Source organism: Neltuma alba, unplaced genomic scaffold (assembly GCF_004799145.2).
Source record: "Neltuma alba isolate B1F8T4 unplaced genomic scaffold, ASM479914v2 tig00005198_pilon, whole genome shotgun sequence".
NCBI lineage: Eukaryota > Viridiplantae > Streptophyta > Magnoliopsida > Fabales > Fabaceae > Neltuma > Neltuma alba.
In genome coordinates this window covers 1-24,986 of record NW_021634016.1, presented here as the reverse complement: position 1 = coordinate 24,986, position 24,986 = coordinate 1, and the positions used below count along the sequence as shown (strand labels likewise).

Genomic DNA, 24,986 nt, shown 5'->3' with positions numbered 1-24,986 from the left:
GCCCATTAAAGCAGTCTTGACGAATTAGCCACTAGGACATATCTAAATAAGAATGGCTATTAAATTAGTAATTAAGCATATACTCCATTACTTTCAAACCCGGCTAGCTAGCATGCATATAGCACCTTGACAAATTAGAGAGAGCATGCATATTCGGAAGCCAATTGTACTGGTATTCTTCTTGCTGATTGCTTTCCTTTGAGAGCGATTACTAATCGAAATGGGGTGAACAAGACGGGTGACAGAAATGTGAAAGCCAATGCGAGGCAGAACTTTAAATTTGAAGAAAGTGGGTCTCCATGTGTTGCTTGACCTACATGGTATAGATGTTGCTTTTTTCTGTTGTTGGGAGGGTCATTCAACCACATTTTGCTGCATTTGCGTAGATTATCATTAATTTCGATTCACTCCATATCCCCCACATGGGGGGCTTCCTTCTCCTTTTTCTTTCTTATGTTGAAAGAAAGCTAATTAAAGAAGTTCGAGCTTGACTCTCTAGTCCCCTCTTTTTCCACCTATGGGGCCCCACAAACATTCCTCTTGGTCCCCGTGCAAGAATAATATCCTCCACTCTGCAAATCCTCCGTCCTCCATACATATATGTAATTATTATACGGATATAGATAGACTTTATTCCCTTTGTGCTCTTATTATAATATACTAGATAGAGTAAACAATAGGGATTGTGGCTTGATTGGCTGGGTTAATTTACTCGGATCTAACGTGGTAAGCAATAAGCATATATTTAAACCATGGGTTGGAGCTTCGCATCGTGAAGGTCTTTTTCTTGCCAAACTAATCCATCTACTCCATTATTCTTGACTATCCATCAGAAAAATACCCACATATATTGTGAAATATTCCGAGATCTGATAGGTGATTATCACCTTCATCTCTCTGCATAACATGACGCTTTCGGACTTGACCTGTGATCACCTTTAGAACGCGTACTGTTAACCTCAGTGACAAAGTGGGGACAACGAGCGAAAGGTGATATTTACGCATAAAAAAATGTTGGGCGAGGGATCGAATTTTTTAGATCGATGAAACGGTGATTTCATATTTTGTTGGTTAAAGTCTGCACTAATGCAATATGATTGATTTAGAAATGAAAACCTACAAGCTGAAAGTGTTCCCTAGCTACAATATTTAAAGTTTGAAAAGTACGGTCTATATATTGACGATATGTATTCTACGCATTCCACTGCCAAGGGAATTTACTCATTCCTTATTACGCCAAATCATAGAGATGGAATTGGTGCATGTAGACCTAGAGGAGGATGTTTTTCTCAAACTGTGGTGCCTCCAGCAGTGACCGTATAAACTAGGGTTTCAAGTTTCAACGCGGAAGGGGAGGGGTTAATTAAGAAGGAAGGACGAGAAGGGCAATTATGAAGAGATAGAGAGGGGCGGGACCATAAACGTCATTGGGATCAGCTTCGCACCATCTGTTTCGCTACATTTGGCAACACTTTAATAAGTGATCGAAGTGCGCAATATACTGATGGGCTTTTAGTGTTGGGGTCTGTGGGGTTTACGTACTCCCTCTAATAATTCCTCGTCCTCCTCCAACCTCTTAAATTAATTCTGCCGCTGCTATGTTCTTCTTAGATGATCGTGTATATTTCTGTTGCTTTGAAAATGCATTATGACGTGAGATAACAATAGTGAAGCGACACCTGGAGCCTTCCGGGGTTTAATCATCACCTGAAGCTAATGGGGTCACTGTCTCATGCATATATTCAAAATTTCGTTAATCAGCACTTACCACTCGTAAATTTTTTTCATTTTAAGCAGAAAAGACTATTTTCACAGGTAAAAAATTGTGCATGGGAAGGAAAAAATCAATGACTTGTGGGAAGGCGTTAACAAATATGGTGCCGTTACTGAATAATGCTGCTCCCCCGGTTTCAGACCTTCATTAGACAAAAACTTTCGTTTCAAGACACTGAATGCTGAATATGAACAAGACTTCCCAACTCTGAACTAATTATCACTCTAATTTAGGACCATCACTTTTAGTTATGTATATATCCATGCTTCTGATCATGACATGCAGCACATGACGTTCTTTTTGTGCTAATTTTTTTAATTTTAAAACTTTGCTCATCGAATTTCATCCTGCCCCGATAATTTATTATATATTTTTCTTATGCTTCAAGTGTCATCAATTCAAGTGATATAATATGCCACTTATTTTGGAGGCTAAAACTGCTCGATGCCGAATAAAAACTTGTAAATGCAACATAAGTTTTCTATTAATATTTATTTCCGAAAAAACGTTTTCCACTATATTAATATTCGCCAATCTTCGCTGAACGTCATTTGACGGGCAACTCTTCAATATATTATACGTTGGTTGGTTTAATATTAACATGCTACTCCTCCGGTCCTAAATATAAGACTATTATGCACAATAGTATAAGGGTGTTACATTTAGGATAGGAGGAGTATTTGCAAACATTATTCCTCATTGATTAGGCCACTTGGCATGGATTGAATTTGCACCTCTGGCCTGTTCTGTTTGCAACTTTCATTTTGATCTGTACGCAGATTCGTGACCGGATCGTCAGGTATTCCATGACAATCAATATTCACAGCTGGTCGCATCTTTGTGAATTGTCACCTTTACGGTCGCCTGTATATATCAACCTCAGCTTAATAAATATTACTTCCGATCTTAAATATAAGAATTAGTTAATTAATTTGAGTAAATCAAAGAAATAAATTAAATTAATTTTTTATAATAAATAGATGTTATTTTTTCTAAAATATCCTTACTAATCAAGTTTATTGGTTATAACTATCATTATTAGAAGGATTATCCTTAAAAAAATTGAAAAATTATGATAGACAAAATATACTGGGATCTTATATTTAGAATCAAAATAAAAATTAAACGAGGTCTTATATTAAAGACCAGATGTAGTATCTATTTTCCGGCTGATTATATATATACACAAATAGTACCAATAAATTTTTATTGATAGCAACAAATATACACTCATGAGGGAGATAAACAAACAAACACAGATATTTTGGCCAGCTCGATCCGTGGAAGAACAGTCTCTCTGCGTGGCCGTTAATGCTTTTACACTGAGCACATGCGGAGACACCCTTGCCTATGACTATGATTTACTGATAATCCCCAGAGGGAAAAAAAAAAGAGGGGGAAAAAGCCCGAGCGGCTTGACTTATGCTAACACGTGTGTACGTATTTTAAAGTCAAACGACATATGAGTATTTTGTTTATTGAAAAAAACCATAAATCAGTTACTGATGACTTTCTTTAATATTGCGTATCTAGGTGTTGCTACCTTCGATGTTTGCTGTAAGAACTAAAAAACTAATTTGAAGAACTTAAAAAAATTTAGTTAAATTAGTTAATTATAATAAATATATGTTAATTTTCTTAAATTATCTCTTCAATCATGTGCGTTAGTTGGAAATATACTTCGCTAAAAACTCCTTTCAATCAATAGAGATGTTTTAAACAAAACATTATATATTGGAGAGATAAAGTGAATTGATATTTTATATTTATGATTAAATTTAATCTTCAACTGGTTTTTATATTAAAAATTTTAGGTAGTATAATAGTAAGGTCAAAGTTTGATCCCCTCCGAGAACTGGCTATGCAGATAAAATATCGGGACAGCAACATGAAACAAATGACAAAAACAAGATGCTGAAGCAAAGGGTGGATCTAATTAATAACGGGATGAGTGCTGGAGAACTCAGCCATCCTGAAATTACATCATAAGTGAATGAACATATTTATAAGGGAAAATTACAATCAAATTCTGAGAAAAAAATTAGTTGCAAAAAAAAATCTCAAAAGTTGTTATTATTTATTATGAAACTTGTTATTATAAACTGTTGAGGCTGTTATTAAGACTTATTAGTAATTATTTTTCTTTCTTGTGATTTGATTCTAATTCTCCTTGTTTATAATTCAGTTCGAGAATAACTAGTTTTAGGACGCTTGCCCCTCTGATCTTTCCACGGAGGAACTTCGTTGACAAACTGAAGCATGAGGAACTCAATTATTTATCAACAAATAAATTCATAGAGATCTCTTGCTGATATATACATACTAACTCCATTATTTAATATAAGAGCTGGTTTGATTTTTAATTTGATATTAAATTTAAGACCTCATTTCACTTTATCTTTCATATTTATCTATTTTTTCCAAGATAGCTTTTGTAGTAATTGCACTTGTTAAATGTTTTGTTAAATAGTAGTTCCAGGATATACTTGATTAGCAGTGATATTTAATAAAAGACAACATCTATATATTACAAACAATTAACTTAATTATTTTTTTAATCTAGTCAAATTAGTCAACAGCTACCTCCAATCTTTGATATAAGAGCTAGCTTGACTTTCAATCTGGTCATAAATAGAAGACTCAAATTCACTTTGTTTCTCATATTTATCTATTTTTTTCCAAAGTAGTTATTGTAATAGTTACACATGTTAAATATTTTATCAAATGGTAATTCTAACTAATATAGATAATAAGCAAGGGTGAGAATTCGACTCATATTTATTACAAATAACCATAATATTAAAAACCGGACCAGACCGGCCAGAAACCAGCCGCTTGTCCAATCCGGTTGACTTCCTAAACTGGTAAAAATATGAATTGGTAGGACCCGGTGTAACATCACCACTTACTAACCAGAACTAACCATGATAGAAAAGATTAAAACTAGTAAACATACCCTATCATGGTTATTTAAGAGCAATCACATCATTAAAGGGCTAACCATGATAGAAAAACATTCGACCTTAATTAAGACTATCATGGTTAGAAAAAGAATAACCTATAGTTGTAATCATGGCAAACATGGTTATAAAACAATATGCCTTTGAATGATAAATTATAATAGCAGTTTAGACTTGACTATCTTAGTCAACACTAGCAACAACTAAACTTGCCAAAATTGCCATTATCACATCGTGGATCCACAATAATTCAATCACATGCAATCTAAGGGTCTCAAGCCCACTACCAGCACCCTATTCCAATGTCCAAACAAAATAAACCAAAGATAGAAAATATAATACGTTTATTTAGTCAAACGACATAAAAATATAAGAAGGTAAAATAAGTTCCAAATAAATGCAGTCCTGATGCGTGGCAATATACGAAAAGATTACATAAAATAAGGTCCAGAAGCTCTACACTGCCAGCTACAGTTATTGAGCCTCAGGAGTCTTCCCCGAAGGTCCCGCTAACGTATTGTTTCCTGAAAATGGTAAAGCAACAGGAGTGAGACAACGTCTCAGTAACTAAATCCCTACCTATCCCACACCCTAGCATGGGCTAGCGAGGTGTCAGGTGGGATACACAGAGTTAATAATAGTTGATAAACATTTATTTAACATTTAAACTCACAATAATCATACAAGACAAATATTTCCACCAGTCTCATGCAATGGATACATTTCAAAAGAAATAACATACTTGTCATTTATTTAAAAGATATAAATATCAATGAATATCTCATGTCATATGCAATTCCTGAACCCAAACTCATCCTTATATCCTCCTTATTTCCGCCGACTGGACCCATGGGCTAAGTTCTTTCCATTTAACTGGCAACTCTAACAAGCTCACCACACGAATGATGTGGACCGGCCAAAGACCACAGAGCACTCGGTGGACCATGGGTCCCCCCCTCGAAGAACTAGTGGGGTGTCGCAGTCCCTCGAAGAACTAGTGGGACAATAATAGCAGCCAACCATAGAGCTCCGTATGGAGGCTAATACCACGTGGCAAGTATATGAATCTCAATAACTCCAATTATCTCCTTTCCCCACCCAAAATAGATGCACAGGGTTCAACATGACACATTTATATGCATAATCAACAGAATTTCATAATAGCACATCATAATCATGATCACCAATTTCTTGCAATACAAACTATGTCAATCCTTTTTAAAATAGCATCCCACAAGACAGTTCATATAAAACGTAATATACTTTTATAGAATTAGTTATCAAGCCGCTCACCAACTTCATACTAGAGCATGCAACAGATAGAAATTTAGTTACCTGGTCTCCTAGCTATCAATCAACTACAACCAGAGTCCAACCTCGAAAATGCCACAATAGAGTTTATATCTACAAACAAAATTAAAATATTATCTCTATAGTATTAGAGTAGGCTACTCACAAAATTCTAGCCTCTAACTCCTTCTCTAAAAGCTTTAATTTTACTCAGAACTCTAGCCTAAAAGACATTTCTCTAAGGTTTGGAATAAGAACATATATATATGTGATTTAGACTCGATTCCTAAATTTCCTTACTTAAATATCCTTTAATTATTATATTATTTTATTAGAATCATCAAATTCATAATGGAAATAGACAAACTATAAATTTATAACTTATATTCCATCTTCGAAAGACTTAGACAAATAGACTTAGTACGACCCAAGTTATTCTCACTACAGAAGTTAAACCCATAATCTAACCGTTGAATTCAATTTCCTATCCATCATGATACTATCCTCCAAATTATAGCTCAATCTAACGGTGAATAAACTTTAAAATGCTAATTTACTATTCAGGACTCTATCTGCTAAATCCAAAAGATATAAGTTAAAAACGTACCTAATAACTTGTAACTCGGAGATCAAAAGGGTGATCCGACCGTTGAAATTAACGATTTGGATGTCCCAAATGGACCGACCAAATTTCAGTCCGATCCAACGGTTAATAAAATCAAAACTAGCACTTTTCTGAGACTACCTCAGATATGTGCGAAAATTATTTACTTACTCCAAGCTCCACTCACTAGCTCCTATATATAGGCTCCTCAAACTCCTTCACTCTAAAGATTAGTCGATGTGGGACTTCTATACTATGGTTTAATTTTCTAGAATATCATCCACACATACACACAATCACATACAAAAACATTATTAAAATAATAATAATAATAATTTGCCTATATCTAACTTCTTCTTTTTTTTTTTTTTTTACTTAATACTAAAATATATTTATTTATAAATTTAATTAAATACTAGATAAAAATAAGGATGTTACAGTTCTCCCCACCTAAAGAAATTTTGTCCTCAAAATTCAATAAAGGACGACGTGTTCATACCTTTATCGAATAGATGAGGATAGTCACGACGCATTCTCTCCTCAGTTTCCCAAGTAGTATCCCCATGTGACATGCCCTTCCAGAAGACTTTGAGGAGTCTAATAGTCTTATTCCGCAATTCCTTATCCTTGACATCAAGGATTCTCTCTGGTTCTGCTTTGTAAGTCAAGTCTTCTCGTAGTTCTACCTCTTCTAATTCTATAACATGTGATGGGTCCGGCTGGTATTTCTTCAATTGGGAAACATGGAATACATCATGTACCTTTGACAAGTGTGGAGGTAGTGCAATGCGGTAGGCTACTGACCCAATTCTTTCTAGGATTTCGTACGGTCCGATGTATCTGGGTGTCAACTTTTTAGCTTTAATGGATCTACCAATACCGGTAGTAGGAGATACCTTCAGGAACACATGATCCCCTACCTCAAACTCTAGCGGCCTTCGTCTTTGATCGGCGTAGCTTTTTTGTCTACTTTGTGCAGTTAGCAACTTTTGTTTGATTACCTCAATCTTCTTGGTGGTCTCATCCACATACTCAGGGCCAATAATAGTCCTTTCACTCAACTCTGTCCAACACAATGGCGATCTGCACTTTCTGCCATATAATGCTTCAAATGGTGCCATTTGTATGCTAGAATGGTAACTATTGTTATAAGCAAACTCTGCTAATGATAAGTGGCTATCCCAACTCCCTCTAAACTCAATAACACATGCTCGAAGCATATCTTCCAATGTTTGTATGGTTCTTTCGGTTTGTCCATCAGTCTGCGGGTGGTAAGCTGTACTAAAACACAATTTGGATCCCATTGCCTCTTGTAACGATTTCCAAAATCCTGATGTGAACCGGGGATCGCGATCTGAGACTATACTTACCGGGGTTCCATGAAGTCTAATTATTTCTGAGACGTACATCTGTGCTAGCTTTTCCATCGAGTAGTTCATTTTAATGGGTAAAAAGTGGGCGGACTTTGTTAACCGATCCACAATAACCCATATGGCATCAAAACCTGCCGGCGTTCTTGGTAATCCCGTAATGAAGTCCATAGAGATACTCTCCCATTTCCATTTGGGTATATCTAGATTTTGCAACAAACCTGGGGGTTTTAAATGTTCGATCTTTACTCTCTGACAAGTGAGACACTTCTGTACATACTCCGTCACATCTCGCTTCATCCCTGGCCACCAATATTGTTGTCTCAAGTCATGATACATCTTGGTGGCTCCTGGATGCATGGTATATTTACTTCGATGGGCTTCCTCTAGTACCAGCCTCTTAATTTCTTCATTACCTGGAATGCACACCTTCCCTTGGTATCTTAAAATACCATCCTCCCCAAGGCTATAATCCTTTACCTCTCCTTTCTGTAGCTCTTTCTTAATTCTCCTTAGGTGCTCATCTTGCAATTGAGAAGCCATAAGTTCCTTCCTTAAATCAATCACCTTAACATCCGACTGTAATAAGGTAGGTGAGCTGGGAAAAACCCTGCTATCCCTCAAGCTCTCTAGTAAGTAGTACTCTCTCAGATTCATACAGAGTACGTGAACCGTTTTTCGGCTTAGGGCATCTGCGACCACGTTTGCCTTCCCTGGGTGATATCTCAGCTCAAAATCATAATCTTTTAGGAATTCTAGCCACCTTCGCTGCCGGTTGTTTAATTCCTTCTGATCCATCAAATACTTTAGGCTTTTATGGTCACTAAGTACTTCAAACTTTGAACCATAAAGATAGTGTCTCCAAATCTTAAGGGCAAATACCACTGCTGCCAGTTCTAAATCATGAGTTGGATAATTCTCCTCATGGGGTCTTAGCTGCCGTGAAGCATATGCTACCGCCTTCCTATCTTGCATTAATACGGCACCTAAACCTTTCAATGAGGCATCAGTATATAGGGTATATGGTCGATTCGGGTCAGGGATGGTAAGTACAGGTGCGGTTGTTAATCGGGTTTTCAACTCTTGGAATGCAGCTTCACACTTATCAGTCCAGATGAATGGTTGATCTTTCTTTGTCAGTTTTGTTAATGGCATGGCGATCTGAGAGAATCCTTTGATAAACCTACGATAGTATCCTGCTAATCCCACAAAGCTTCTAATCTCTGTAACTGACTTGGGTGACTCCCATTTCAGCACAGCGTCTACTTTACTCGGGTCTACTGCCACCCCCTCTGCTGAAACCACATGGCCTAGAAAGTTTACTTCCTTCAACCAAAACTCACACTTGCTTAACTTTGCATAAAGCTTGTGATCTTTCAACACTTGTAGTGCAACTCTTAGGTGTTCTCGATGTTCTGCTTCACTTTTTGAATAGATTAAGATGTCATCAATAAATACAACTATGAACTGGTCCAGATAAGGTCTAAAAATTCGATTCATGTAGTCCATAAACACTGCTGGGGCATTAGTCAACCCAAATGGCATCACCAGAAACTCATAATGTCCATATCTTGTACGAAAAGCAGTCTTAGAGATATCTGCTGCTTTAACTCTAAGTTGATGGTAGCCTGACCGCAAATCAATCTTAGAAAAGACTGAAGATCCCACTAGCTGATCTAATAGATCATCTATTCTAGGCAAGGGGTACTTGTTCTTGATTGTTACCTTGTTCAATTGTCGATAGTCGATGCACAAACGCATGCTTCCATCTTTCTTCTTAACAAACAACACTGGAGATCCCCATGGGGATACGCTGGGTCTAATGAACCCTTTCTCGAGAAGTTCCTCTATCTGTCTTTTTAATTCATTCAACTCAGATGGAGACATTCGGTAAGGAGTCTTGGATATAGGTGTCGTGCTTGGTATTAAATCAATTGTAAACTCAACTTCTCGTTCAGGAGGTAACCCGGTCATTTCCTTAGGGAAGACTTCAGGAAATTCCCTAACCACGTCAATATGATCGATTCCTTCCTCGGTATCCACTTGTATTGAGAAGAACACCGCATAGCTTGACATCCTTTTCGTATGCATTCATCTACTTGCGCGGTGGATAAGAATATTGTCCCACTAGATGGTTCTGTAGGCACCACATCTTCAGGGAAGACAACTACTCTTTTTCTACAATCTAGCACGGCATTATTACGTGATAACCAATCCATCCCAATAATTACATCCATTCCTTGTAATGGCAAACAAATTAGATCTATTGTTGTTCTACGGCCTTTAAAGTCTAATGTAAGGTTTAAACAAGCTTGAGTAGTTCTAACAGACAAACCCGCAGGAGTAGACACACTCAAAATAACAGGCATCTCAGAGATGTGCAAATTAGAATGCAAGACATATTTATGAGAAACAAAGGAATGGGTAGCACCAGAATCAAAGAGTGCTTCAACCTTATGTCCCTGAAGGGATATCATACCTTTGATGGCGTTAGGGGCAGCACCTACTTCTTCTTGAGTAATAGCAAAGACACGGCCTGGCATTATTGATCGAGTATCCCTGGAGTTCTGAATGTTATGCTGATTCTCAGGACAATAACGAGCAATGTGCCCCATCTTGTGACACTTGTAGCATTCCCAACATTTTCCAGGATGGTTCCTTCCACACTGTAAGCAAGGTCCATGGATAGTAGGGGTTGACATCACTGATTCATGATGAGTGATCGGGTTTCTATTAGACTGAGATCTTGAGATTGTGCTCTTCTGGGCTAAGCCCTTCTGTACAGACTTCTTGTGGCTTAAACTTCGATTCTTTCCATATGGACCTACACTTCCTATGCCGTATTATTTCTCTTACTAATCCCTCCACTTGGTCCAAGGTATGAGGAAAACCGCCCTTGAGAATCCCTTCTACGAGCTTCCTCAGCCTCACGAGTCCGCCTAGCTGCAACTCGAAGGTTGGTACACATATCTCCAAAATCAGTCACTGGAACCAGGGCCAGTTGTTGCTTCAAGTCTGGTCTAGCTCTTTCTCGTAATTGCCTAGCCATCCACCCTGAGTCCTCATCCCTCCGCAACAATGTCACATACTTGGACAAGTCTATAAACTTAGCAATGAAGTCATCTTCATGCATATTGTTTTGTTGCAAGGCAAAGAACTCTGATTCCTTGTCTTGACGTAGGGCAGGTGGGAAATAGTGATCGAAGAACATCCTCTTGAATTCATTCCAAGTAACTTGTGAGTCATCAGCTGGGCTCACACTTTCCCACCAGCGCTTAGCTCGTCCCTCTAACAGCACAATAGCTACTTGCACTTTATGCTGAGTAATGCAAGGGGCAGCTCTGAAAATGGTCTCCAGTTTATCAATCCAACCTTCAGCCTCAACTGGATTCATGTCACCCTTAAATCTCGGGGGATTATGACGGCTCACATCTTTCCATACTGTTTTCATTGAAACATCCACTAGCGGGGTTTGTTGGACCGTTTCTTTCCCGCTCTCAGTACTTGGAGCACCTCGCTCTCTAGACTGCAAGTCACCCACACTCTTACTCTCAACTGGGTTTTCCTCTGGTCTGATCTCTGAATTTCTTTTTCCCATCATATCCTCCTCCAACTTCTTAAGCCTTTCTTCCACGACTTCAGCCACTACTTGTCGTAATTGCGTCAGTAGAACCTCGTTATTCTGCTGTTGAGGTTGCTCGGGTAGTTGATCATTAGGTTGATTAAGAAGTTGTTCCGGAGAAGAAGAAGCCTCCTCTACTATGGGTTCAGTCCTTCGTGGTCTTGCCATTCTCCCCACCTAAGGATGGAACCCATGAATACAACCAAACGAAAGAAAACACAAGAAAACTAAAGACATTTCAGGGAAGTTTATGTAACTACGTATATTGCCACTATATGCATGCAGGAAGCAATTCAAAATCACAAAAAGGAAAAACCAATGGCTCTGATACCAAAATGTAACATCACCACTTACTAACCAGAACTAACCATGATAGAAAAGATTAAAACTAGTAAACATACCCTATCATGGTTATTTAAGAGCAATCACATCATTAAAGGGCTAACCATGATAGAAAAACATTCGACCTTAATTAAGACTATCATGGTTAGAAAAAGAATAACCTATAGTTGTAATCATGGCAAACATGGTTATAAAACAATATGCCTTTGAATGATAAATTATAATAGCAGTTTAGACTTGACTATCTTAGTCAACACTAGCAACAACTAAACTTGCCAAAATTGCCATTATCACATCGTGGATCCACAATAATTCAATCACATGCAATCTAAGGGTCTCAAGCCCACTACCAGCACCCTATTCCAATGTCCAAACAAAATAAACCAAAGATAGAAAGTATAATACGTTTATTTAGTCAAACGACATAAAAATATAAGAAGGTAAAATAAGTTCCAAATAAATGCAGTCCTGATGCGTGGCAATATACGAAAAGATTACATAAAATAAGGTCCAGAAGCTCTACACTGCCAGCTACAGTTATTGAGCCTCAGGAGTCTTCCCCGAAGGTCCCGCTAACGTATTGTTTCCTGAAAATGGTAAAGCAACAGGAGTGAGACAACGTCTCAGTAACTAAATCCCTACCTATCCCACACCCTAGCATGGGCTAGCGAGGTGTCAGGTGGGATACACAGAGTTAATAATAGTTGATAAACATTTATTTAACATTTAAACTCACAATAATCATACAAGACAAATATTTCCACCAGTCTCATGCAATGGATACATTTCAAAAGAAATAACATACTTGTCATTTATTTAAAAGATATAAATATCAATGAATATCTCATGTCATATGCAATTCCTGAACCCAAACCATCCTTATATCCTCCTTATTTCCGCCGACTGGACCCATGGGCTAAGTTCTTTCCATTTGACTGGCAACTCTAACAAGCTCACCACACGAATGATGTGGACCGGCCAAAGACCACAGAGCACTCGGTGGACCATGGGTCCCCCCTCGAAGAACTAGTGGGGTGTCGCAGTCCCTCGAAGAACTAGTGGGACAATAATAGCAGCCAACCATAGAGCTCCGTATGGAGGCTAATACCACGTGGCAAGTATATGAATCTCAATAACTCCAATTATCTCCTTTCCCCACCCAAAATAGATGCACAGGGTTCAAATGACACATTTATATGCATAATCAACAGAATTTCATAATAGCACATCATAATCATGATCACCAATTTCTTGCAATACAAACTATGTCAATCCTTTTTAAAATAGCATCCCACAAGACAGTTCATATAAAACGTAATATACTTTTATAGAATTAGTTATAAAGCCGCTCACCAACTTCATACTAGAGCATGCAACAGATAGAAATTTAGTTACCTGGTCTCCTAGCTATCAATCAACTACAACCAGAGTCCAACCTCGAAAATGCCACAATAGAGTTTATATCTACAAACAAAATTAAAATATTATCTCTATAGTATTAGAGTAGGCTACTCACAAAATTCTAGCCTCTAACTCCTTCTCTAAAAGCTTTAATTTTACTCAGAACTCTAGCCTAAAAGACATTTCTCTAAGGTTTGGAATAAGAACATATATATATGTGATTTAGACTCGATTCCTAAATTTCCTTACTTAAATATCCTTTAATTATTATATTATTTTATTAGAATCATCAAATTCATAATGGAAATAGACAAACTATAAATTTATAACTTATATTCCATCTTCGAAAGACTTAGACAAATAGACTTAGTACGACCCAAGTTATTCTCACTACAGAAGTTAAACCCATAATCTAACCGTTGAATTCAATTTCCTATCCATCATGATACTATCCTCCAAATTATAGCTCAATCTAACGGTGAATAAACTTTAAAATGCTAATTTACTATTCAGGACTCTATCTGCTAAATCCAAAAGATATAAGTTAAAAACGTACCTAATAACTTGTAACTCGGAGATCAAAAGGGTGATCCGACCGTTGAAATTAACGATTTGGATGTCCCAAATGGACCGACCAAATTTCAGTCCGATCCAACGGTTAATAAAATTAAAACTAGCACTTTTCTGAGACTACCTCAGATATGTGCGAAAATTATTTACTTACTCCAAGCTCCACTCACTAGCTCCTATATATAGGCTCCTCAAACTCCTTCACTCTAAAGATTAGTCGATGTGGGACTTCTATACTATGGTTTAATTTTCTAGAATATCATCCACACATACACACAATCACATACAAAAACATTATTAAAATAATAATAATAATAATTTGCCTATATCTAACTTCTTCTTCTTTTTTTTTTTTTTACTTAATACTAAAATATATTTATTTATAAATTTAATTAAATACTAGATAAAAATAAGGATGTTAACCCGGCATAAACCGGAATGACTCGGTAATAACTCGGCTAACCCGCTAAGTTAGGCGGGTTGCTCGGGTTAACTTTTTTGCTCACCGAAAAGAATGGAGGGTGTTGCAAACAATGAGAGAAAGAAGAGTGAGAGGAAGAATACGAAAGAAAGAGGCAAAGAGCAAGTGGCAAGAGTGAATGCGTTTACATTTGAAAAGAATGGCACAAGCTGTGGCATTACCATAGTGGATTCTAATGATGGAAGTGAAGACTGAAAAGTTAGCGCTGATCAGTGAATGGAAGAGGTGACCTCCATGGCTAGACGCAGATCTTCTTTTGTGTGAGAGGTTTGCGTTTAACTCCCAACGTAAAGAAATGGTGACTTAGAAGCTAGAAGAACGATGATTTGACAATAGAATGTAAGTGAAGTGATGAAATGACACTAGGAAGAAAGAAAATTTGACAACGGATAAGGAAGAGCAGGTGAATGAGAGAGAAATAACAAGGAAAATACATTTTATATACTAATAATAAAATAATTTAAAATTATAGTTTTATTAGTAAATATTTTTTACACATTTTAATTTAATCACATTATTTTAATGATTACCGGTTTGACTCCGGGTTAATTCTGATCCGACCTACTAACCCTTAACCCACTATTTTGATCGGTTCACTAACCAGTCTAATTTTTCATACCTTGCAAATAATTAACTTAACAAACTTTTTTAATCTAATCAAATTATTCAACTAGTTATTATATTAAAAATCAGAAGTGGTACTTTTTATATTAAGGATAAGAGGCAGTAGATGTCATACTACACAAAATACAAAGCATGATGTTCCATCTATAAATTTATAAAAGTGCATACAAATATTACTGCACGCCAACCACTAAACAGTGTGATGTTATTTTCATCATCTCTTTTCTCTTCGTTTTTTAATCGTTTGAATTTGATTTCTGAATTTTCGCGCATAAAGTTCTATTTAGATCAAGATGCCGTTCCGCTCTATAGTTTTCTCGGGCCGAGCCTCGTGGATAATGTTTACTTTTTATGACATGCAAGCGAAGAAAATATAGTTAATGCATGTGTTACGGTCTCTAAACATGGTAGAAATTCAGCCCGCAGAGCCTCCATGTGTTTTTCATCCTTGTTGGGGAAATCTGGATAATAGTCTCTGTTAAAAAACTTAATTAACTAAAAAGATATAAATTTAAATGAGTGCAATTATAATTTCTGAGTATAACTTTTCTTTTGTTGTGTGCAATATATTATCAATGATGTGCGACAATTACAAATACGAAAGTCATTTACATACAACAAAAGATATGTTACGTACAACCAAAAAAAATTACACTCATAGATCATAGTTGTATACGTTTAAATTTAGGTCATTTTAGTTCATTAAGTTTTCAAAATGAGTTTTTTTCCAAATTTTTCTCAATTTTATAAACACAAATTTGAAATAAACAAAAAACCAAGTATCAAACTGACTATTTGTATTTTTTGTGTGCCTTCAACTAATTGTTTGCATTTGTAATTGTAAGAACGAAAAATGTTTTCTTTTTGCTTTCGGCCAACGATATTTTTTTGCAATGAGTGTTTTTTTAAATGTTGACAAGTGCCAGCCGAAGACTCAAACACGGCGGTAAACGCATCATCAATCTCCTTCTCTCTTCAGGAGCTTGTTGTCTGTCCGTCCGACCGACTGTAACAATCCTCATGTCTGATGCTTACTGGAGATACAGCGACTCACGGCAGATGCCGTCGTCGATGCCTTCGATCGCCGGAAAGCGCTCGCGCACGGACTATGGTATGGGAATTGCTTGCCTCATGATGGAATATAGGGTTTTTAGATGCTGTGCATTATTTTAATTGAATTGCCTTTCGATTAGTCGCTGAAATGGCTAAAATTTGAGTTTTTACCAGTTGCTGATAGGCCATGTCAGAAGTAGAACGCATTGTTTTGCTAATGCTATTCGGTTTTCGAAGAATAATTGTTTTCCCCCTAATTCATAGTTTTGGGTTTTTTTTTTTTGGGGGGGGGGGGGTTCGATGATATAGGCGTAGACGAGCTACAAGGTTTACGACTGAATAAAAAATGAAGAATGGAGATATTGCCTAATTTCGCGGGATCATGTATGTAAGGAGACATGGCAAAGTTGGAAATGGATAGCTTGGTTTGAGATCCAATTGAAATTCCAATGGAGGGCGATCTGATGGTCTAATAGACCTAGTGTCTGTTTAAATGATTCTAAACATTGAGAAGTCCCAGAAAAAAAAAAAAATCCCCATTCAATGTCCGTTGTTCTTCTTGGTTCTGCTCAAGTTATGGTTATTTGCTTGGGAACTCTAGGGGAAAAGAGGCTGTTAATGATTAAATTGTCAGATTGGTCTTACTGTTTTGGGAAGTTCTAAGTCTGCGTTAGATTGTTTTCACCCAGATTCATAATCTTCAACAGATGTTTGAAATTTATATTATCCTATTTTTATCTTAGTAAATGAAACTTTTCTCATGTCACCAGTCACAATGCAAATGATTGTTTTCTCTCTTTTTCTGGTCTCCGTCTGATTGTTAATTAAAAATATTGCTTGCCTTTGAAGATGTCTCTGGTGTTCATGACATGGCCAATTACTTTCCCCGTGATGATGATAGAGGCCGGCTCCAAGTAATTAGAGATACAGAATCCCTTGAAGCATCCTATGAGCGTTATCTTCATAGCGCGGTACTGTTTGTCCCTACCAATGATCGTTCCTACGCGGTTGAGAATATATGTCTTGATCTCTCGTGCCCCTGACTGGCATGTTAGCCTTTTTTTTTTTTTTTTTGGGGCACCAAGCACGTTAACTTTTAGGCACATAGGATGTATTAATTCTGTTTTGTGTTGATGCATATGGAAGCAATATAAATCTGTTCAATTTAATATTCTTGTTTTTTAACTTTTAACTGCTGGATAAAAAAAAGAAGGGAAAATCGCAATTAAAGACCCTGGAATTTGAAAAACACAGATAGAGACCCGTGACAACTTCACTATGGCTTTTAACAATAATAACAAAACTCATAGTGAAGTTGTCACGGGTCTCTATCTGTGTTTTTCAAATTACAGGGTCTTTCTTTGCGATTTCTCCAAAAAATAATCCCCCATCGAAGAATATTTTAGATCTGAATGCCTGATGGGGAGATCTGGAGAAGGTGGGGGGTAAATAATTGAAGGAATTTTTCTCATAGAAATTCTTCAACAATTTTTATCCTGTTCTAATTATTGTGTAATAATCACAAGAATACAGCATTAAACCTTGCCCAGGCATGTTTAATCTCAGGGGAAGTCTGGTATACCAAAGGGGCCTATGAGGTTTATGTCTAACATTGTGTACATGTTTCAGCAAGTTTCCTCTTATGGTGCTGGGCAGCCTCCCAGAACCATTGGCGGGGTGGTTTCCAATCGTCCTGTTGATGATTCATATGCCCATAGTATTGGGGGAGTAGACCCAACAACAACTGCAAAAGACAAAACCCTGGGAATAAGCACTGGAAGGGCCGAGCGTCTGCTTCCACCTGATGCTACCAATACACTGTATGTGGAGGGCTTACCTTCCAACTGCACAAGACGAGAAGTAGCTCGTATCCTTTTATGTGATTCCTCTTATGTTGATTCTTTTTAATTGCATATTTGCACTGCCGACTTTGCACCACTTTTGTTCCTCTCATGTGCAATGCCTATTACAAAAATTTACCCATATTGTCTAATACCGAATATGGAATCATTTGTAAAGAAGTAGGTGTAACGAGTGATGTTAAAATGATGGTGTTAAATACTCTTTCTGGCTTCTTAACTTATATGTATAGACATTTTTCGTCCTTTTGTTGGCTACAAAGAAGTTAGACTTGTTAGCAAGGAATCAAGACAAGTAAGTTTAATTGTTAAATAGAAAATATATATCTATTGCATTTGATTGACTTTTGAATGGGATCACATGCAGCCTGGGGGTGATCCACTGGTACTTTGTTTTGTTGATTTTGTGAGTCCCGCCCATGCAGCAACTGCTATGGATGCCCTGCAGGGTAAGATCTGTTTTTCCATGATTCTAGAAATGACACCAATGAGCATCTGCCAGTCCAATGTCTTGCATTTTTCCTTATTGCGCTGATGATAAAGAAATAGCACTCATCTGTAGTAGTAGTAGTAGTTGTTGTTGTTGTTGTTCTTTTTTGGGGGATATCACCAAAATAAGAGTGCAAAGGAATGATTTACATATGGAACTTCTTTATACTACCTTTCCTCTTTTGATTGCCAAGAGTATGAGACTGGTTGGAATGATGTATGCACATTTGGTTTTATGGTAGTAGAGACGAGCATCTATCGATCATTTCATGGGATGGATTGGGTCTAGGATGTGATTGCTTCTTGCGACAGCGCAGTTGAGTAAAGGAATTACTCTAAGGTGCCTCAATTAGATTGGAGCTATTTTGCTTCTCCATTTTGTTGTTCACTTTGTTTGGCCATTGGGAGTTGGTTTGACTGAGATGAAAGTGGGACTGAAGCTTGGAAGGTTGCTTTATGGCTTACATGATGAATGTGATTCGCTTAACATTTCTGTTCCCAATGGTAAAGCCGACATCAATTTTCATTGATTTCTCGGGTTATATATTTGCGCGCACATATCGCTTTTAGCCCCAAATGCCAGCTGGGCAGATATTTCCAAATCATGGAAGCATTCACCTTCTTGGCCTAGTGCAACACCTCTTGTTTGTGTGGATTACGAAAAAGGAAATATACTGTTACTTGAAATAGAAGCCCATTTAACCATAGATACCTCTAGTTTAGAAGGCAGATCTGATTCTCCGTATCCTGCCAACTATTGATTAGACGGGAGTGTGGATAATATCCACTAAAACATCGTTTCTTGTTTCAGTGTCGCGTCTTCCTGAGGCTTGAGGATACACTTGTGCCGAAATTTGCATGTTCTGAAATTTGCTTGTTTCAATGTGTCTAAAGGTAGAGATAGTCCAATTGTGGGGAACTATTTAAGGTGGCTCTCCTTCTGCCTCTTTTCTCGTGTGAATTTTTAGCCCCTTTTGTAATGAGTGAGGAACTCGTATTTACGCATATGTTAGATATAGGGTTTAAACATTTTTCAAGTGTATTTCAGGATTAATATGTCTTAGACTGAGGTAAGATAACGCACGTCTAATGCATTCTGTCTTCTGACACCCGTAATTCGCCGTTGACGTGGCTAGTTGTTCAGCGTAAAACAGTGGGCCTTAATTTTGCAGGTTACAAATTTGACGAGCTTGACCGCAACTCGGTCAATTTAAGGTTTCAGTTTGCTCGCTATCCTGGTGCAAGGTCAGGTGGCGGGCACCGTGGCAAGCGTTGAACTATTTGTCGGCTGCTGATTAATTCTATTGTTTCGTTCCATGGACTTCTATTAATGACGGTTGTTTGGTGCTGACTCAAAGCTTCGTTTATGAATGGTAAATCGTACTGAATCATGGAGCGGCAATTCTTAGTAGGACTCGCTCATCAGATGTTAGAGACCCCTCTTTTATCTCAAGAATTACAGCCGCATTCGTTAAGACAAGCTGAATCTTGCGCCTATCCTATGCTGAGTGTACATTTGTTTGAGGAAATTGTCTAACTTATTAAGAATAAATTACCTCAGATTGTCTGTGTTCCCTAGATTCTCTCGTTATTGAAGGTGGATTTTTACTTTGGGTGTTAATTAGATGCATACTTTTCATGCTTCTACCTTTGAGCCTTCTAGAATATCAAATAATGTCTACTAATTGTTTATATACCTAAAAAGACAAACAAATTGCGGCTAACAAGTATATTGCTTACATGTATTATAAACAATATAGATGCTCTAGCGAAAAACTTTCAACTTCTACGTATCTTTCCTTGTGCGTATGTACTCTGGGTGTCAAACAAGTATATTCCTTCTGCGTATACCCTGAGAGAAAAATATGTGCATGCTTCTCACAGCTAGCTCTGCCATTCAGGCTTGAATGATAGGGTAAAGGTAGCGTGGGTCGATTTGAATTCAGGATGCAATCTATTTTTCTGCTTAATAATGTCAGGTTATAATTCGTAGTTCATATTTAATGTCTGTATATATGCTTTTATGATCTATTTTTTTAAAGAAGTGTTTACAGACATTCTTGGGAACATTTTCCTCAGATTGTAATTTGACTTTTGACCTCTTAATTTGTGTTTTTAAGTTATAGATTTAGATATTTGGCTTGTACTTATGGATCTTGCAGTGTTACAGCAGTAACTGGTTTGTTCCCATCGACAGTGGTGACCTTGACTTTACTGACATTGAGAAATTATGATTATTAATTTAATTTAAGGACATTATTTTGTCATTATGACCAGAATGGTAGAAATGTTGAAGGGTGATTATTAGCCATTTTTGGCATGTAACATTTTACAACTGATGCATTCAGTTATTTAGTCGTTGACATTAGCCTCAAGTCTGAAGCAGCTTCTGCGCCTGTTGTCACTTAACTATAGACAATTACTGGCCATTTTGGTCGTCCTTGCAGAATACTTTATGAATTGAGAATTTTAGGTTTTTTTAATCTGGGTTTAGGTTGGTGAAGATTGCCAAGTCATTGATCCGTACAACAGGGTTTGCAGGTGATTTTGTCTGCTCTATTTAAGTAATGTGCTTGGATGGGTAAAAACAATGCTGTATTTGGAGAAAGGAGATCTAGGCTTGACCTCTTTAGTTGATTATGTGCTTCATTGATGAGTACATTCCTCCTGTGACATAAGTTGGTTTTGCCATCATGTGGGAAGTAGATTCACAACTTCTGCTTCAAAGTCTAGCACATGAAGTCGCTGTGTTGGTGGCTTAGCTATTGGCTTCTTTCTTCATTTGTGGCAACCATGGGCATGTCGGTCAAATTTCAAGGTATTCACTATAAATCAGGGGGTCAGACGGACCATGGGCATTGGCTTCAAAGTATAGCTACTGCCTCTAATACAGAGTTCTTTTGTTGCTCGTGGTCAGACGGACCAGAACTTTTCAAGGTATTCACTATAAATCAGGGGGTCATCCTAAACTAGACCATAGTCATATTGTGGCCACTTTGGTATTATCTTGTGGATTCCAATTGTACTGAAGTCCGGAATATCGTAGATGTTTACATGCAGTAGTAATATTTGGCTATAGGATAAATGAGATGTTTGGGATATGCTCGTACCCAGAAGGCAGTTTCTTAGATTTTTGAGCTTCATTTTTATGCTCCACATATGTCTTCAAACAGAATTTTGTATAAACGATCATTTTGGTTCCTATGTTTCTATCGATAAACGAGCCCATAAATTTTCCAAGAAACAACCGCTGATTCACCGCTTTATTCAGATCGAGTTAGTTCTTGTTTCTGTCAAAGCTATATTATAAATGCCTACAGAAAAATACTTTATCCATGGAAATGCAAGACTTGTATGCTTGATGTTGATGGTGTTTTGTGTAAATTGTGTTGGTATCAAGGAATATATGGGGGCTGACTGTATTTGGTGGATACTAAGGTGGAAAGTGCAAATTAAAAAAAAAAGGGTCAAAAACTGAAATCAGTGGAATATAGGGTAGGCATTACAATGTGAATTTATCATATGTATATATAGTCTTGCTTAAAATGAAGAAATAATTAGCTGTATTTTGTATGGAAGAAATATTATCAATGAACACATAATATTGACAAAAAAGTTAACATTTTATAAAATTCATAACAAGTCATTTCATTCACAACTCATCAATATCATTCATCTATCAACGTATGTGCAGTGCATGTCAAAAAACAAAACATGTATAGCTAATAAAAAACATTATTACCTATGGTTTTTAATATAAGGCCCTGTTTGAATTTTATTTTGGTTCTAAATATAAGATTCCAATTCACTTTGTCTCTCATATTTATATATTTTTTCTCAAAGTAGCCTTTCTAATAATGATAGTTCTAGTCAATATATTTAATTAGCAAGGATATTTTAGGAAAGACAATACCTATTTAGGACAAATAACTAACTCAACTTACTTCCTTAATCTCTTCAAATTAATCAATTGGGTCTTATAATTAGGACCGGAAGTAGTATTACTATAAAACATAATGTCCATATTAAAACAAAACATGTATAGTTAATTATAAACAGCATCACTATCAAATATAATGCGAAACATACACATCTGAGTTGCAATGAGTTAAAATTTATAGACTAAACTGTAATCCAGTGAAAACTTTAAAAATTGAGATGTATTAAATTAAAATTTAGGAATTGAGTTATGAAGCAATCAAAACTATATAGGGATAGATTAATTTAGTGGTATTTAATTTATTAACGGGCAATATATCTTTGCAATTGCACGAGAGAGTTCAATGGGATAGCAAAATCGAACAATGGTAACACGTAACACATTATAACAAATTCTGGTCCCGCCACTCTAGTTAATCTTAGAGTCCAGTTCTTTTAGCTAGTTTCTCTTGTTTTCCTTCGTATATATAAAAAAAACACTATTATAACAAAATTTATTAATTTTATTTTTATAAAATAACATGTTATTTTCATAATTCATGGGATTTGATTGAATGCACAAAATTCTGAAAGAAAATTCAAAGAGGCCCTTGAGTGTCATAAGGAAAAAGTAAGTGAATAATAAATATATGGTAATTATATCATCACATCAGATTCCGTGTTATCTTCTTTTTTCTTTTTTTTTCTTTTGGCCAACGATTCTGTGTTATCATTATATACTAATAAATAATTAAATAATTAATAATGGAGTTATAATTCATCACTTTATTAGGAAGCTACGACCGTTATAAATGTAATTATATGGAATTACGCTTTTAATAAACAATGCATGTACAGCTAGATCCAAGCTGTAAATAATAAATTAAAATTGATTCGATAGTTAATCTTTTAGATATACAAAAGATTTGTCTAATAATAATGATACAATAAAGAGCCGGTAAATATATTATTATTGATATTGATTACAGTTATCTTATGCAATCGTAACTGAAAAGGAAAAGCGGGATATTCAACGAACTTCTACCTTATCCGATGTATAAGCAATATGATATTGGCAACTTTGTAGGCCGGGTTCATTCTATTTATTTCGCCATGCCACATTCACAGCTCCTGACAAAACTTCCTATTTATTAGTTTACGATATATCATACTTGGCGCTTCAGAGCAGCATCTCTGATCTGAGTTGAAGCCATGGATACGGCGAAAACTGTCGAGGATGGTGAGCGGAAAAAGAGCCCGGAGGAGGTTGCCGACGAGTGTCCGATCAGACAAGTTGAACTCACAGTGCCCAAAACAGATGATCCGACCATGCCTGTTCTCACTTTCAGAATGTGGGTGCTTGGTATCGTTTCTTGTGTATTGCTGTCGTTCGTGAACCAGTTCTTCTGGTACAGAAAGCAACCTTTGAGTGTGAGTTCAGTTGTATTCAGATTGCCGTCGTTCCGATAGGCCACCTGATGGCAAAAACGTTGCCTGCTCGTTCGGTGTTCAAGGATACACGTTTTGAGTTCTCTTTGAACCCAGGGCCTTTCAATATTAAGGAGCATGTTCTCATCACCATCTTTGCCAATTGTGGTGCTGGGTCTGTCTATGCTACTCATATCTTAACCGCTGTCAAGCTTCTTTATAAAAGAAACTTACTTTTCTTCCGGCCTTGCTTGTAATGCTCACCACTCAGGTACCATTCTAACTCGTTCTCAAATTAAAAAATAAATGATGGAGTTGATGAACTAGTTGCTAATCTTTCGCTGTCATTCTTTCCTTCATTCCTTTCTTTTTATTTTTCTACTCTATCATATCCAGTATTCCTCATGCAATCAGTATTTGCGGATCAAATCGTCTTCACTCGCATAGAGAATGACTTTTCGTGTTATAGGTGCTAGGGTTTGGCTGGGCAGGACTGTTCAGGAAATTTCTGGTCGAGCCAGCGGAAATGTGGTGGCCATCTAATCTGGTTCAAGTCTCATTATTCAGGTTTCTTTTTACGTTATGTGTGTGTGTGTGTGTGTCGCGCATGCACAACACTAGAACCAAGCTGATGTAATGTGCATGTAAATTAAATGCAGGGCTCTGCATGAGACGGGGGAAGACCCAGGGGCAGTGCAACCCGAACTCAGTTTTTCCTCATTGTGATGATCTCTAGCTTCGCTTACTATCTGCTTCCAGGCTATCTTTTCTCAATGCTGACCTCCTTCTCTTGGGTGTGTTGGCTTGCCCCCAAGTCAGTCCTCGTCCAACAATTAGGTTCTGGTTTAGAGGGTCTAGGAATTGGCTCTTTTGGGGTCGATTGGTCTACCATTTCTGCCTACCTTGGCAGCCCACTTGTGAGCCCTTGGTTCGCTACTGCTAATGTTGCTGTGGGCTTCGTTCTCGTTATGTATGTCATGACACCCCTATCCTACTGGTTCAATGTCTATAACGCTAAAAACTTCCCCATATTCTCTAATCAGCTTTTCACCGGAAATGGCTCCATATATGACATCTCAAGTATCGTTGATTCCAATTTTCATCTTGATCGGAATGCTTATTCCACTATTGGGCCACTCTATCTCAGCACCTTCTTTGCAATGACTTATGGCATGGGATTTGCTACACTTTCTGCAACTCT

The 24,986-nt window shown here is 37.0% G+C and overlaps 3 protein-coding genes and 1 pseudogene across 6 annotated transcripts; 2 read left to right on the top strand and 2 right to left on the bottom strand.

Moving 5' to 3' along the window:
• Positions 1-9,968: 9,968 nt before the first annotated feature.
• LOC114747086 (uncharacterized) lies at positions 9,969-10,613 on the bottom strand. Its single transcript, XM_028935372.1, has one exon. The coding sequence runs from the start codon at positions 10,611-10,613 to the stop codon at positions 9,969-9,971; it is 645 nt and encodes a 214-aa protein (XP_028791205.1).
• Positions 10,614-10,831: 218 nt separating this feature from the next.
• LOC114747084 (uncharacterized) lies at positions 10,832-11,788 on the bottom strand. The gene has a single exon (XM_028935371.1). It carries the CDS (start codon positions 11,786-11,788, stop codon positions 10,832-10,834), a length of 957 nt encoding a protein of 318 aa, XP_028791204.1.
• A 4,182-nt stretch (positions 11,789-15,970) lies between these two features.
• Positions 15,971-21,255, top strand: LOC114747091 (RNA-binding protein 1). Of its 4 annotated transcripts, none has more exons than XM_028935378.1 (6): positions 15,971-16,149; positions 16,941-17,062; positions 17,721-17,958; positions 18,184-18,245; positions 18,318-18,399; positions 20,981-21,255. In XM_028935378.1, the coding sequence occupies exons 1-6, from the start codon at positions 16,059-16,061 to the stop codon at positions 21,001-21,003; spliced, it is 618 nt and encodes a 205-aa protein (XP_028791211.1). In that variant the 5' UTR covers positions 15,971-16,058; the 3' UTR covers positions 21,004-21,255. The 4 variants fall into 4 exon arrangements, with proteins under 4 accessions (XP_028791211.1, XP_028791210.1, XP_028791209.1 ...); XM_028935377.1 differs by having other exon boundaries at positions 20,972-21,255; XM_028935376.1 differs by lacking the exon at positions 20,981-21,255 and adding an exon at positions 19,612-20,086.
• A 2,314-nt stretch (positions 21,256-23,569) lies between these two features.
• Positions 23,570-24,978, top strand: LOC114747089 (oligopeptide transporter 6-like; annotated as a pseudogene).
• The last annotated feature ends 8 nt before the right edge of the window (positions 24,979-24,986 follow it).